This window comes from Rousettus aegyptiacus, unplaced genomic scaffold (assembly GCF_014176215.1).
Source record: "Rousettus aegyptiacus isolate mRouAeg1 unplaced genomic scaffold, mRouAeg1.p scaffold_m13_p_5, whole genome shotgun sequence".
NCBI lineage: Eukaryota > Metazoa > Chordata > Mammalia > Chiroptera > Pteropodidae > Rousettus > Rousettus aegyptiacus.
In genome coordinates this window covers 87,908,267-87,925,745 of record NW_023416308.1, presented here as the reverse complement: position 1 = coordinate 87,925,745, position 17,479 = coordinate 87,908,267, and the positions used below count along the sequence as shown (strand labels likewise).

Here is a 17,479-nt window from a genome sequence, read left to right as displayed (position 1 = left end):
AGTATATATCTTCCTCTGTGTGTGTGTGTGTGTGTGTGTGTGTGTGTGTGTGTGTGTGTGGCAACATTTACCCTTATGCACACATATAACAAATTGACATTACTAAATACTACAATATATCCTTTTTTTATTTAATGTATTTTTCCTTGTAATATTTTTTTTTGGTATTCATAATAAGCTTTGAAAATAATATTTATTTTCTCATTAAAAGTGTTATTTATGATACAACATTTGAAAAATATAGAAAACTTCCAAAAGAAAATAAAAACTACCTATTATCTCAATATTCAGAGGACTACTAATTTTATTGGATATTCCCGTGTCTTCTGTAAATAATTTTTTCTTAAAAAATGTATATTCATGTTTCTCACTACCATACTTTTTACTAACATGAATACTTCCACATGTCATTAAATTTTCTGCAAAAATATGATTTGCAATAATTTCAAATTACTCTACCATAAGTATAAAATCATAATGCCTGCAAATAATCCCTACAATTGGACATGCAGTTTACCTCTTAATTATTCCTCACTGTAAACAACACTATATTCAACACATGTAATGTTATTAATGCCCATGTGGTATTCTATCTTTTATTGAATGAATCCCTTATTTTTTAATATCCCTGTTTTCATTACTTTGCTTACATAAGAAATCCTGTTAGAGCAAATCTTAACTCCTTAGCTTTAATTTTTTATTATTTTTGACATATTTGATGAGTAGTTGTTTCGACTTCATCGGCCAACATTTGTTTGATGCTTTGGTGGCATATGGAAGAAGCATGAGACATGGCCCTAATCCTTCAGAGTTAAAATTTAACTGCAAATGTTAACTAATACATGAAAAATAGTAATGAATAATTTATTCTAGTGTGTTATTAAATGCTAAGTTGCATGGTTCTGATTAAGTGAGTCGATGTGTGGTCTGTGGGTAAATAGGATAGTGAGGTCCGGTATAGTCAGAGGATTTTAAGGATGAAGCACGTGTGATCTGAATTTTGAAGTGTTGATTGAGTGTATAGTCAAAGAGAATGTAGGACATTCTAGGGGAAAAGAACAAGACAAAGGCTCAAAAACTGAGTACATGTAATATATAGTCATAGTAGCATGAGAAGGCTAGTTAAGTTGAACATCCTTTTAATACCACTGCTGAGCAACTAGTTTTGAATAACACCTGAAAACTAAAAGTTTCAGTTTTATTGAGATATCATTTATGTATAACATTGTATTAGTTTAAGGTGTATAACATAATAATTTGATATGTATATATGGTGAAGTGATCATGACGATAAGTTTAGTTGACATCTATTACTTTACATTTTTTTTAATTGAGGTATAATTGACACATGACATTATATTAGTTTCAGGTATACGGCATACTGATTCAGTATTTGTGTATATTGCAAAATGATCACAGTAAGTATAGTTATATCATAGATACATATGTTTCATTTTTAATATTTACTTTTCTATCCCTTCAGATACAAAAACGTCTTAATGAAATATTTTTAATTTGTGAAAATTGCTTTCTTTTCTAGAAACTGTCTAATAACATTTATTTTTGTAATACTGTTTTTTTTTTTCAGTCTTCTACATATAATTTTTGTACTGTGCTTGATTTCCAGTGAAATGCTCTTTAGATAATCTGAATCAACATTACTTTAGTCTTTGTATTGGTACTGAGATTCATTTAAATAATATTTTAAAAATTTTCTTCACCGTTAGGTTTGTTTGGGCCACTGAGGTTAGGGGTTGAGAGAAAACAAATTCATAGTAAATTTCCTTTGAATGAATAATGCTACTCAGTGCCCCATATGCTCTGTTTGCTTACTGTGATGTTCGTATGTACAGTTATGTTATACAGTAGTTGTTTTTACAAGAAAGGTCAAAAGAAAAGCAATCTCCCTTATATTTTTTTATAAATGATAACTAACCAGGCTTCTTAAAATCATTTATAATTATATCTGTATTATAACATTAAGGCAAGTCACATTTATTTTATTGCTTTCTTAGCAATCTAAGTTTCTTAAAGTGGGGTGCATCAGAATTAAAGGACCTGTGTGTCAGATTCACTTGAGATGTTCAACAAAATTCATATTCCCGGGCCCCACTCTTTGGGTTATAGGAAGAGGTGAGGGAATCTGCATTTTAACATATTTGCCAGGGAATTCTACACATTGAAATTTGTGGAAACTTCAGGGAAACTTTAGGGAAATGTCTCAGGTTTTTCCACACTTGTGCTGCAGTGACATGCATAAAAACTAGATATTATCATGGAGAATCTTGCCTCAATTGGTATTTCATAGCACCTGTTTTGTTTTTTAAGTAAGTTATCTAACCCTCTAGAAAGAAATTAGAGATCCTTTGTCAAGTCTCTTTTTCTAATTTGGCCTTATTGCCTTTTATCCAACAGTAATTTCTTCATTATAAGGGTGGATTAATGTACCCGTTTACTCAGATGAATTGCCTGTAGGCCTTCATTCAAGAAAGGATAATATTTCTTATATTTTAGAAAGTAAAAAAGCCAGGGCCAGAAATAGTAAATTTTTCCCCTTTTCATTGTTCCTAAGGATGGTGCAAGCCATTTATGATTTCACTCACTGCCTATCTTAGTGCCTCGGTGACATATTGCCAAGTCATTCTTGTGGCTTTCGTGGAGAAATCATGACTTTTCCGCTTTTTGCTCCCCGCTTCTTGGTACTGTTGAGCCACTTTGTACAGATTATGCATCCCTTCAGAGTTATTGTAAACATTAATAAAATGCATCATCCTTCCATTAGGAAGGAAAGATCTAGGACCAAGCTAAGGAAGAGCTCTTTTTCCCACCCTGCTCCATTTATTTTATCTTTTTCAGTTTATTTCATTATGAATGTAATGAGCATCTGCTCTATAACTGGCATTGTGCTAGCAATAGGAATAGGAATGCTGAAAAAAATTAAGATTTGGCTCACAATATTTTTTAACAGTTTTGTTGAGATATAATACACATATCACAATTTATTTACTTAATATATGCAATTCAGTGATGTTTAGCATATTCAAAGATTTCACAATATTCAATTTAGTTCAGGACTCAACATTTTTTACTTAGCAATTTCTTAGGTCCAGTAGGGATAATCTCCCTTTGCTCCATTCCTAGGTCTGCTCTTTCTAACAGTGTAATGGCACCTACTGTTTATTAAACACCGCAGCTTATGAGCTCATCATCGTGTGTAGTTGCTTTATAAATGTTATCTCATTATATGCTACCAATAACCCTGAAAATTAGTTTTATTCCTACATTCTATATAATGACAATAATAGCTACATACCTAGCATTTATTGAATACAGTTATCTCATTTAACGTATGCAGAAACTTATTCCTCTAGACTCCACTTTTCTCCCCCTTCCCACTAGTTATTAACTCTGTAGCTTTTGCCTAATGCTTCTTCCTCTAGTTCTTGAAGTTTGCTGGGCTTCTTTGTGAAGATGGAGAGAAATATAGGAACAATTAAGATTTTTAAGCTTCTGATGAGAATCACAAAGGCTAGATGCTTTATTTCACATTTTTTAAAATTGGGCGGAAGACTACTTATGCACAGACAGATAAGGTGAATGCAAGACTACTGATGGGCTGTGGCCAAATATTTGCTTTGAAGCCCCAGTTCTGATTTAGAGACATATAAAACATTTTCTTTCTATAAACTTCTGGGTGTTTATTATTTGCAATCTAAGATTTGCTTTTCCTCCTCACAGATAGGTCTAAACTTTTACCAGTTCAGTTCTCTGTACTGTGAGGTAATTCTTGTGCAAACGTTTCTCTAATAAACTTGTCCTTTTGTAAGACAAACAAACAAGCAAGAATAAAACAAACAATTTTTAAATGCCAGATGAAAAATGTGAGTGACTGTGCCAAAATCTCCACTGTAAGAGTAAAGAATTGAGGTTTCTATAACTTTTGACAGATGAATAGCTGGAAAAAATGGTTCTCCCTAAACCCCAGCACACAAAAATATTCAGGTTGGTTAACTTCGTGGTGCCGATTTAGATATTTTATATATTTTATGCTGAACAATTAGCATTGGTTATTGAAGCTAATTTCTCTGCTGGTTCTAAATTCAAAGACATTTTTGTGATGTACATATTTTTTAGGTTGCAGAAAGACCGTTGCTAATAAAAGTGCCAATTAAAAGAAAAATTTTACCCATGCTATTAATAATTGAATCTGAACTATTTTAAATGAAGGGTGTAAATAAATAAGAAGTTGAAGTGTCTGTTTTAAAATTGTTTTGAACTACTTAGACGACTTTCTAATTTAAAAAATAAACAGTTGGAATCTGCAACTTCAAGTTAGTTTCTTTGATAATTCCTTCTTTAATATTTAGTATTTTTAAAGAAGATATAGTTAATATATTTTGTTCATCTAAGCATTATATACTGTTATTCTGAGTTTGGATTTTTCTTTAACGATATGTAAAGAAATGTGTGTTCTAATTGTTTTTTTTTATTTTGTTTTTCTAGGAGTCAGAGAATAATAAGTTATGTTCCCTATATTCCTTCCGAAATACCTCTACCTCACCACATAAGCCTGACGAAGGGAGTCGGGACCGCGAGATAATGACCAGTGTTACTTTTGGAACCCCAGAACGCCGCAAAGGGAGCCTTGCCGATGTGGTGGACACATTGAAACAGAAGAAGCTTGAGGAAATGACTCGGACTGAACAAGAGGGTATGTGTAGACTTAACTGTCGGGCTTTATTCTTTTAAAGATTCCAAGCCTTTAAAAAAATGAGTGGGATTTCAAAGGCCAAAGAAGTACATAATTGGTACTAGCTAAGAAAAAGTTTTTCAGAAGTTACCATGGTGATGGCAGATTGTGATCCATTAGGAGTATTAAGCAGATAGCTCTATTTTTGTAAAACTTGATGTGTTTTATTTCATTCTTTTGATAACAATTCAAGGTTTTTAAACTGACTGTAAGCCTTGCCCTAAAAAAAAGGTAGTATGGGAATTTTTTCAGCTGCAACTTTAGTTTTAATTTTTCTCCTTTATTTCTTTTTGATAGATGGTGTTTTATCATCAAATTATCAACTGCTTAAAAGAAAAAAAAAACAAAACAATTTAGTTCTCATTTTTATATTATAGAATTTATAAATACTATTTTATCTCCGAGTGTCGTAGAATTGAGAGTTGAGGATTTCTAATAATGTTAAAGTTACTGCTCAAGGGGGAAGTGCTTTGATACATGATGTCTACTGCAATATCACATCCACCTTTTCTACTTTCTCCACAATAATCAGTCCACTTATATCCTAAAAACCAGATGAAAGAAGATTCTTTGATATTTTTAAATTAAGCATGTCTAAGTATTTTCTTTCATTTTTATGTACAGATTTAGACTTTAAAATATAGGGTAATTAATGGTTCTGGTTTTATTACTAACATTGTAAGTTAAATTTAGATTTCTGTAGCACTAGGTAAATGGGGATTTGATATAAGGGCTTTTTTGGTGTAACTTATTTTTTTTCCTTGAGGGCTCAAAAGTTTTAAAAGTTTCAAATTAATTCTTGTGGATGTGTCCATCATATTAACAATTTTTGTAGAAGTTTCTAAACTCTATTACATACTCTCTTGTCTCACTAACCACATTATGTGGCACAAAATGTAAATACTTTTTGATAATTCAGGGTCATGTTACTATAGATGATGAACTCCACTATCTATTTAACAATTATGTGCCTCTGGGTAAGTTCTTCAATTTCCCTGAGCCACAAAATTTAAAACTTGGTATGGTACCAATACTTGACTTGGTAACTAAAACATTTTGAGAATTAACTATAATAATGAATATAAAAGCTTTGTACAAACTCTAAACTACATAAATTTGAGGAATTATGATGATTGTCATATTATAAATGTCAGTTATTGTACCATGCTATAATGTAATGATGCTCCAGAGATCACTGAGGTAATTAGGACTGTTTGGCTTTATGGTTATTTCTCTGCAATTATGAAACTTTGGTTCTTGTGTCTGCTGAATATAAAAGTAGTTTTCCGTGTGTGTGTGTTTCTTTTTTTTAAATATCAGGTTGCAGGCTGCTATTTCTTGCTTAGGGGTGAATAATTTCTAATTTTCTCCTTACGTTAATCAAAAATTATGAAATTAGATGATCGTGATATTCTGGACTATATTTAAAATATAAACAAATATGTCTGGGTGAGTTGTTGAGAGAGCATGGACATCATGCTGACTCTTCTGGTTGCTCGGAGACTTTATATTCTGAATTCTTGGCTATGTTCTAGAATAACAGACTGCTAGAACAATAGTCTTTGAATGAGGTTGTTAGATTACTGTTAATTGTAATTCACCAGAAAGATGGTATTAGTTCTATAAGAAAGTGATTTTCAAAAGACATTAGAGGACTCTTTAAAAATAAAAAATTGATTTTTGATAATTTTTTTGGTTTGGATTGCTTGGTAATCCATTTTTCTTTTGCAAACAATGTTTTTTTTTTTTCCTGTGTTTCGTCTTCATTACTGTATGTTATAGATTTGATAGAAAAGAAACATAAGAGACCTCCCATCTAAGAGTCCTTTATCACTATATTCTTACTATCGAAGAATGCTTTTTTATGTACTTTATGGAACTTTGATTGTTTTCTACAGTAATATGTTTTAGGCGTCAGAAATCCAGGCATTTTTAGAGTATGTTAATGTACATACTATAGTAAATATAAATATTGTGATTAAAAGCATGTTCATCAAACTTATAGATGCCACAAATCTGAAACAATGAATATAATGTATGAAAGAGACAAAGCTCAAAAGCTTTGACAAACTGAAAATATGAACTTAAAACTAACCATAAAGATAGAATTTAATAGACCATATTGTCAAGTCCAGAGGCTGTGACCGAAACTCCTGCATGCACAAGTAATTACTGAAGAAAATTCAAATAGCAGACAAATGAATAATAATTTTTTTAAAAAAGATTATGAGTTTTAGGTGACAGAAAGTGCAATAGGGTTATCATGGTGAATACTGCCAAAAAACTACCAGTGCTGTCTCAGTCAGCATTACTAGAATTACAATATCTAACAAAGAAGTGGTAGTCCCATTGAACTCTCTGCTTAACTGAATGCATCTGAAGTATTATGTTGAGTTGAGAATTACCACACTTTAAGAGAGATTCAAAAGTATTCTCGGAGGAGAACAATTGACATGATAACAGACACAGAATTATATAATAAGAGAAATGGTTGAGGGAACTAGTAATATTAACCCCAAAGAAAAGAATATTAAAGATGACATGATGGTTGTCTCTAAAGATTAAAGTCATATGGAAGAGGGATTGAATTTATTCTATCTAGCTCCCTGGGGATAGAATGCAGATTAGTGATGAGAAGTTACAAGGAACCAGATTATTGTTTATAATAAGACCAACTATCTAACAGTTGTAGAATATGTATGGGATAATATTCTTTGGAAGATAATAAATTGGAGGTATGTAGCAATCGTCATTGCATTTAAAAAGGGCTATTGTAGAGGGCAGAGGATTGGTCTTTTCTAGGGTGAAGACTGCGAATTTTCATGAATAATATGCTAATATAATATTCTGTAGTTCATATTATATTTTTTATAGGCCTAATCAAGAACTACATGGTATCATGATTATTTTTCTTTAAGTTTTTCTTCTTTTCTTACAAAGTGCTGTATTGGAACTGAGAGATTCTTAACTGCTTCCTTCCCTTCCCCCCCACCGCCCCCGCCCCGTGGATCCCTTAGGTAGTCTAGTGAAATCTACACATTCTTTCTTATTTTAAATGCATAAAGCAAAGTCTATGGAATTACAGAGAAAATGAATTATATTAAAATTTAAATCTTAAATTTTGTAATATGGTAGAAAGTGCTACTTTGATAATGCAATAAACAAGAGTTAATTGAAGGACTAAAATATCATAATTTTGAAGTAGCAATAAGTATAAATTATTTCTGAGATATTTTCAACAAGTACAATGTCTAATTCTACTGGTTACAATGTCACGAATACTCTGAATATTTTATGGTTTGTTTTCTGCATCTATAATTTAAAGAAATATGAAATTTCATTTAAAGGTTAGTGAAAAAGAATTTTTTTAAATATGAGTTCAGAAACCCCCTGGATGGACTTTTGGAATATGTAGTTCCTAGGTTAAGAACCCCTATTCTACATGATCCACTAGGGTACCACTAACAAATAAAAAAATAGTCTATAATTTTAAAAAGTTTATAATAGGTATAAAACATATACAAAATGAACTAATTAAATGTCTAATATATGATAAATTCCATGAGAGCTATATAGATAAAATGTTATATGAGTTTACAGGATAGATTACACCTGCCTAGGAAGTCATGGGGAGCTTCTATAGGGAAATAGATGTTAACTGATCTTGAAGGGTGAGAGCATTTATATGGGTAGAAATGAAGGGGGTACATTTCAGGCAGAAGGAATAGGCAGAGATCTTTAAAACGCCCAACAGTTTAGGTTCTAATTAAAAGTAGTAGAAGAGTAGTAGTAGAGTAGAACTATAAAAACAGCCGGTAAACAACTCAGTGGCAATAAGTATATTCTCATCAATAATTATTTTAAATGTAAATGAACCAAATTTTTCAATCAAAAGATATAGATTAGCTAAATGGATAAAAATAATACCCATTAATATGCTGCCTACAAAAGACTCAGTTTAGATGTAAGGATATATATACAGGCTGAAAGCGAAGGAGTGAAAAAAGATATTCCATGCCAGTGAAAATCAAAAAGACCCTAGAGTAGCTATTTTAGTTCAGAAAAAAAAAAAAAAAGACTTTAAAACAAAGGCTCTAATTAGAGATAAAGATGGGCATTACATAATTATAAATGGGTCAACTAGAGGATATAACATTTATAAATATTTATGCACCCAACATAGGAGGACCTAAATATATAAAGCAAGTATTAACTGATCTAAGGGAGAAATAGACAGCCATATAATAATAGTAGGAGCTTTTTTAATATACCACTTACATCAATGTATATATTATCCTGACAAAAAAATCTGTCAGGATATTGGTCTTAAACACCATGTTAGATCAGATGAATTTAACATATATACACACATTACATCCAAAAACAACAGAATATACATTTTTCTCAAGTGCACGTGGAACGTTTTTCAGGCTAGATCAGATATTAGGCCACAAAACAAGTCCTAATAAATTTAAGAGGATTAAAATCATATTGAGCATCTATTCCAACCACAGTGGTATGAAACTAAAAATTAATTACATGAAGATAACTTGAAAATTTACAAATATGTGAAGATTAAACAACATGCTATTGAACAACCAATGGTCAAAGAAGAAATAAAAAAGAAATAAAAAAATGCCTAAGACAAATGAAAATGGAAATGTAACATACCAAAATTTGTGGGATGCAGCAAAAGCTGTTCTAAGCAGGAAGTTTATAGTGAATAATGCCTACATCAAGAAACAAGAACCATCTCAAATAAAAACACCTACCTTTAAACCTCAAGGAATTAGAAAAAGAAGGAAAAAAGCCCAAAGTTAGTGGAAGGGTGGAAATACTAAAGAGTAGAGAGGTAATAAATAAAATAGAGAGTAAAAAGACCATAGAGAACATCAATAAAACTAAGAGCTGGTTCTTTGGGGAAAAAGACAATTACAAACCTTTAGCTAGAATCAAAAAAGAGGGGATTCAAATAAATAAAATTAGAATGAAAGAGGAGATGTTACAACTGATACCACAGAAATACAAAAGAGCATAAGAGACTGCTATGAACAACTGTATGCCAAAATATTTAACAACCTGGAAGAAAATGGTAAATTTCTAGAAACCTACAACCTACTAAGCCTGAATCATGATGAAATAGAAAATCTGAACAGACCAATTGCTAGTAAGGAGATTGTATCCGTGATCAAACCTCCTAGCAAACAAAAGTTCAAGACCAGCTGTCTTCACTCTTGAATTCTACCAAACATTCAAATAACTACTACTGATCCTCAAACTCTTTCAGAAAAATAGAAGAGGAAGGAACTCTTTCAAACTCATTTTATGAGGCCAGCATTATCCTGACACCAAAACCAGACGAGGGTGCCACAAGAAAAGAAAATTACAGGCCAATATCCTTGATGGAGATAGATGCAAAAATTCTCAAAAAAAATTAGGAAACCAAATTCAACAATATGTTAAAAGGATTGTACACCATAATCAATTGAGATTTATTCCAGGGATATAAGGATGGTTTAACATCAGCAAATCAGTCAATGTGATATACCACATTAACAAAGTGAAGGAAAAAATCATATGATAATCTCAATAGATGCAGAAAAAGCATTTGATAAAATTCAACATTCATTTATGGTGAAAAATCTCAACAAAGTGGGTACAAAGAAAACATACCTCAGTTAGTAAAGCCTATATATTACAGTCCCACAGTTTACATTGTACTCAATGGTGAAAAGCTGAAAGCCTTTTCTAGATGATCAGGAAATAGACAAGTATGCTTGTTTGCATCGCTTTTATTCAGTATAGTATTGGAAGTCCTAGCTATAGAAATTAGGCAAGAAAAAGAAATAAAAGGCACCCAAGTAGGAAAGGTGGAATTAAAGATGTCACTATTTGCAGTTTATATTCTACTATGTACAGAAAGACACTAAAGACTCCATGAAAAACCTGTTAGGAGTAGTAAATTCAGTAAAATTGCAGGACACATAATCAATATACAAAAAGTTGTTGCATTTCTATACATGATTTTGAACCATCAGAAAGAAGAATAAACAATCCCATTTACAATTGCATCAAAGAGGATAAAATACTTTTGAATAAATTTAACCAAGGATATGAAAAATGTGTATGAAAACTACAAGACATAGATGAAACAAATCGAAGAAGACACATAAATGGAAAGATATTCTGTGCTCGTGATTAGAAGAATCAATATTATTAAAACACTCATACTACCCAAAGTGATCTTTATCAGAATTCCAATGGCATTTTTCAAAATAATATTTTGAAATTAAAAATTTATATGGAAGCATAAAAAAACAAAAATAGCCAAAGCAATATTGAGGAAGAAGAATAAAGCTGGAGTCATCATGTTCCTTGATTTCAAACTATATTACAAAACTACAGTAATTGAAACAATATGGTATTGGCATACAAACAGACAGACAAATCAGAGGAACAGATAGAGAACTCAGAAATAAAACCATGCATAAAGGATCCAGGAATGTACAGTGAGGAAAGGACAGTCTCTTCAATAAATGGTGTTGGGAAAATCAGACAGCCACATGCAAAAGAATAAAACTCAACTACTATCTTACACCATACACAAGAATTAACTCAAAATGGCTTAAAGACCAGTGTAAGACACGAAATTGTAAAAATCCTAGAAGAAAGCATAAGCAGCAAGCTCCTTAACATTGGTCTTGGTAATATTTTTAATCTGACACCAAAAGAATCAACAAAAGCAAAACTTAAGTAGGACTATATCACACTCAAAAGTTTTTGCACAGCAAAGGAAACCATCAATGAAATAAAAAGGCAACTGACTGAATGTGAGAAAATACTTGAAAATTATGTAGGCACTGTATCCAAAATATATAAAGAGCTCATGAAACTTAATAATAACCAAAAAATAAAAAATAAAACTCCAAACAATCTGATTGAAAAAGGAGCAGAAGATCTGAATTTTTCTAAAGAAAACATACAGATGACCAACAGTACGTGAGAAGATGCTCAACGTCATTAATCATAAGGGAAATTCAAATCAAAACCACAAGATATCACCTCACACCTGTTACAATTGCTATTATCAAAAAGACAAGAAACTACAAGTTTTGCAAGAATGTAGAGAAAAGGGAACCCTTGTACACTGTTGATGGGAATGTAAACTAGTGCAGCCACTATGGAAAAGAGTATGGAGGTTCCTCAAAAAATCATAAATAGAACTACTATAGATCCATCAATTTCACTTCTGGGTGTTCATCTAAAAATAAAGGTGAAAACACTAACTCGAAAACATATGTGCATCTCCATGTTCATTGTAGTATTATTTACAATGGCTAAAATACGGAAACAAACTGTATATGGATAGCCGAATGGATAAAGAAAATGAGGTGTGTATATACAGTGAAATATTATTCAGCCATAAAGATAATGAGATCTTGCCATTTGCAACAACATGGATGGACTTTGAGGGCATTATGCTAGATGAAATAAGTCAGACAGAGAAAGACAAATATCATATGATCTCTCTTATTGTAGAATCTGAACAAACAAACAAGCTCACAGATACAAAGAACAAACAGGTGTTTGCTAGAGGTGGGAGGTAGAGGGGATGGGAAAAATGGGTGAAGGGGGCAAAAAGATAAAAAGAAAAAACGTACAAGTTCTTTAAGAAAATTGTAAAATGTATTGACCTAAAAATATGGATAAATGGAGAGTTATGTCGTATTTGTGGATAGCTGGAATAATATCATATTTGTGTATAGCAACACTCAATAATATGATAAACTTAAATCTTACCACTTTAATCTACAAATTCAAAAAGTTTTCTATAAAAATGTCATAACTAGATTTGTGTTTATTGCTGGGGTACTTAACAAACTATAAAATTCATATGGAAAGAAGAGCCATGGCAAATCCGAAAAACAGTAAAGAGAGGGGACCATTCTACTTATCAAAAAAAGTATGTAAAGATGCATATGGAATATAAGACTAAAAATGTAAGCTGTGTTCAGATTACAGAGGCCTTTTAATTCTTAGATAAGGAGTTTTAACTTTATATTGAAGTTTATGGAGGAACCATTGACTATTTTTTAGCACAATAAGGTGATGGATTAGAGCTTTCTCTCGGGAAAGTTAACCCGGCAGCACTGTGTAGGATGTATGGGAGCATGGAGAGACATTAAGGAAATTGTTTCAGGCCAGAGATAGTGAGAGTCTAAACTAAGGCAGGAGAAAGAAGAGAGGAAGAAGGGATGCATATGGAAAAGATATTATAGATTGAATTATTAGGACTTGACATTTAAACAAGGAGACCAAGAGAGAGGAATGGTTTAAAGGTAGCTCAAGAGTTTTTAAACTTTACGCGAATAGAAGGGTGGCAATACAATTAAAAAAAGAAGTAGAGGACCATGTTTTGGAGATGGGAGCAAGGAGGATTTTTATATTTAATTTTGAGTTTGATTCCTAATTTTAATTAATATTTTGGAGCAATAGAGCAGAACAATATAATAGTAAAATAGAAATAATTATAGAAAAAGTCATTAAAATGTTTCTGATAAATTTATGATTCTATAATAATTATATTCCTGATCTAAAGAGACACAGTAGCCGCACCAATATTTACTTGCATTTGACCCTTTAAAACCTCAAGTCCATCTGCTCATTTGGAAAATCTCTCATCCAATGGGACATAAAAGAGCTTTCAAATACATAACCCATCTCTCACTTCTGCTTCTTGGTTTGAAGGCCATACCTCATGAATGACGAGCTTGTGTGACTTACATAATAAATGTCCTTTCCTGAGTAGTTGTTGTCTGGAGAATGTTTTGACTCTATCAGACTAAATATCTCCCTGCCTTACTTCCCCTCATACATAGGAATCGATCTATAAAATGTTTATTTTTTTATAATTTATTTTAAAACAATATCTACATGATAAATGAAAACTCTCCACATAGTAATAGGAAAGCTATTCTCTTTACAGGCAAATTCTTAGATCCACTAAATAATTGTTTAGTATTTCATCTGCCATTCCTTCAAAAAATGCTCCCTCCAGAGGAGTTTTTTGATTGGACTGCTGAAGCAATGATGAACAAAGTTCTGTCTGAAGTGCCTCCTATGAAAGTGAGATTTGTAGGAAAATAGGCAACATGTCTGTTTTGTTGTAAATTTAGCCTTGATTTTTTTTTTGATCATAGCTATATTGATACGTAGGTAGGTAGGTAGGCAGATAGGTAGATAGATGATAGATAAATGCATAGCTGCATGGATAAATGGGGAGTGCATAGAATAAATGAATATCAGAATCTGCCTTTTTAAATGCTGTTGACATTGGTGAGTAGAGTTTGCAGAAAGAGTTTGATTAATAGATTCAGGTTAAAATGCTTCCAAGATAAAAATCTTTCAGCTGTGATTAAATGATGAATTTTAGTTATCCTTGTATCACCCATCTTGCTGCCAGTGTAGCTGGGCTCTAACATAAGCGACAGTTGTCAGAAAATGAATACTTTAAAAAGGACTTCTATATCTAAATACATATATTTAATCAGAGAGTCCTTTGGCTTCTGAAAATAAGTTGTCTAATGAGAATTTCATTTGAGCAGCTGTGACTGAGGAGGTCAACAGTCATTGCCTAGGAGAATATGGCCCAGCTGGTTAAATCTGGTTGTTGTCGTGATTTAAATGGTCAAGTGCTGCTTGTAATCCAGGACCGTCTGTTTGTAAAGGGAATAGTGAGTGCTTCAGCATAATGTACAGCTGTTTTAATCTTTCTTTAATAATAGTGCTTCAGCCACTATCATGTCTTGTGTATCATACTACTAAGTGTATGATCCTAGACCAAGTAAACCGGTTTGGGTCAGGTTGTGGAGTCATGTGAGATTGCCCAGAAAGGGATACAATGATATAAATCTCACCTCTGACAAAATCAAACCTTCTTTCTGACTTTTTGACCCTTTTAAAATATGTATTTGTTAGGTCATAATTATTGTGATCAAGATGGAATGATAAATCTTATAATTAGAAAAAGATATTTGAATAAGTGAGCTCTTTTTGATAGAGTCCATAAACTTAATGGAAAGTATGCAAGGCTTAAGTACAGCCCCATAGGCTGTATGTTGGTCAGAAATTAGAGTATTTGTCCAGTGGAATAGTATGCTTCAAACTATTATGATAATGAAAGTATGTGGATTCATTTGACTGTGTATGTAGGGAAAGGGCATGAGCATTTGAGCTTTGGATTCCTGGTGGGATAGGCTTTCCAATGGCTTATGCAGCTGTCACCCAGCACAAGAATGAACACATGTTTATGTGTATATCTGATGGATTATTTACCATTATTCACATCTCTAAACAACAATTTGGATTTCTACATGTATTTTTGCTGGATTATATTTAGTTAACCCAAATGTTGGTGTATATTCCTTATCTGACAGCTTTGCCATATTAAAGGAAGAATGTGATGTAGTTTAAACAATAGGAAAACTCATTTTTGAAAGTCATATGTTTTTGAGTGAGCTAGATCTGAGTTTGAATATAAGCTCTAATATTCAGAGTGTCAGTATAGCCTAGTGATTAAGAGTATGGGCTTTGGAGCTAGGGGGCTTGTGTTTGAATCTCTGTTCAACATGTGCCAGATGGACGACATAGGGCACCTCTCTGTGCCTTAGTTTTCTTAACCAAAAAAAAAAAAAAAAAAATGGACGTAATTGTTAGTGCTATCATGAGGATCAAGATTTAGTTAATGCAATTAAAACATTTAGATCATTGCCAGAAAATAAGTGCTCAACAAATATAGCCAACGTTATTTCCTAGCTGTGTGACATTGAACAAATTATTTAGTCCTTTAGTGCTTCAGTTCCCTCATCCGTAAAACTAGATGAATGATATTTTGGCAGGGTCGTGTGAGGATCTGACACACTATATACATATAAAACACATAACTTCTATAATTGCAATTATTACTCTATTGCTATTATAACTACTATTACTGTTATTATTTGAAGAAAGATTTAAGAGAAGTATTACAGGAATCTCACTCTGCACCACAGACAGAATCATAGGAAATGTCCCATGGTGTTAGGAGATTTAGCATTTGGCAGCGATGATGTTCTTGTTTTCTGGAAGAGCAATTCAGTTTAACTCTCCTTTCAGGCTTTTTGGAAAAGCTGATACTAAAGTTTCCCCACTGGAAGCCAATCTTCCCTGCTGAGAAATATGCAGAATATGATGTTGTCAGTGAGAGAGGTTGGTAAAGCCTTGGATGAGGTTTTTAGATAGTATGCAGTTAAGAGCCATGTGTTCCTGTTAAAGAAAAAAATCTATTAAAAACCCATGCTAGAAACAAAAACAGTTTAACATTCATACCATGCTAAGGCATCAAAGGGATCTTTTAAAGCAAAATTTATGGACATTAGGTTTTTGCTACTGTTCTGATATTGGTGAAGTGTTTAGGATATTTCAGATCCAAACCCTTTTTTATATTTATCGTTCATGGGAGAAATTGGAAAGGTTTTGGATTTTTACATAAGAAATGCATTAACTGTTCATTAGAAACCTGCCAGAATTATTATTTTAAATAAGTTGGAAATTTCAAGTCATTTAAATGCTGAAGTTCCCCAAGACCATTCATACTGTAGGTGAAGAAGAAATCAGGTTTTCAGAGCAGTGCAGATAACTTCATTTCAATTCATTTTTTCTTCTCTTTAAAATACATCATTCCTCTTTATGATATTTGTGTCCTCGCTTCTGTTTTAAAGATTTTGTATCATACTTATAGCAAATACTTATCTAGTATCAGATAGTTTAAATAAATATATTTTATGAAAGAATTGTACAATTAGGGATTAAAATGAAGAACTGGAACTACTGGTTTTTTAATTGTAAAAAGAATATGTTTGATATGTTTTTGTGTGAAGTATATATGCTTTTTAATTTTTGGAAACCGGTCATCCTTTCATAGAACTTTAAAAAAAGATATAATCACACCGAATCCTGTGAACCCCAGGCATGCTGGACAAATGATTATTTCAATTTGCTGTTGTTTTCCAACTCCCATTTACAGTATTAGCAACATACTAGTTGGTCAAATTATTTTCTTAACTTCATTTTGTGTGTCTGTGCCTTGAAAAGATACTTCAAATTTCTTGGCCCATTTCCGTCTCCTCATATTTAAACATTCTTAAAACTCTTTCTCTAAGAATGTTAAGAACAGATGCAGGCAATTGCTCCTGATTTTTCCTCTTACTGACCTGGGAAGCACGAAGGTGCTCTCATGGCATTTTGTTGTTTAGAAAGAGGATGAAGTTTTCTGATGGTTTGATGAAATAAGTCATATCTCATATGATTTTTGAACCTGTGGAGTTTGAGTGGACCATTAGCATTTTGTATTTTTTCCTTTGAACATTCATAGGATTGACTTCTTTAGGATTTATTCTGGGATTTATGCTGGGGGAAGTTTTTAGATCTATATCCTTTTTTTAATACACTATGTATAGAAAATTTAAAGAAAAAAATGAAAAAGAAAAGGTAAACTTAATCATGTTTATTATATAATATTTGATACATGTATATTATAAGATATAAAAATAAAACAAACACCTGTGGATTCATCATCTAATTTAATAAAAATTACTAATACTATTGAATCTACCTATATTTTATTCACCTGTCCAATCCCTTTGTTTTCTACTTGGCTGTAACGACTGCCAGAACTTTGTGCTTGTCATC

General features: G+C 32.1%; 1 protein-coding gene across 24 annotated transcripts in view; it reads left to right on the top strand.

Moving 5' to 3' along the window:
* SOX6 (SRY-box transcription factor 6) overlaps nt 1-17,479 on the top strand; it is a 552,718-nt gene that overhangs the window by 228,589 nt on the left and 306,650 nt on the right. For all 24 annotated transcript variants that reach the window (XM_036220747.1, XM_036220749.1, XM_016139566.2 and 21 more), the window contains one exon: nt 4,504-4,711. In XM_036220747.1, the coding sequence (XP_036076640.1) occupies nt 4,504-4,711 (208 nt within the window). The remainder of the gene's footprint in view (nt 1-4,503; nt 4,712-17,479) is intronic.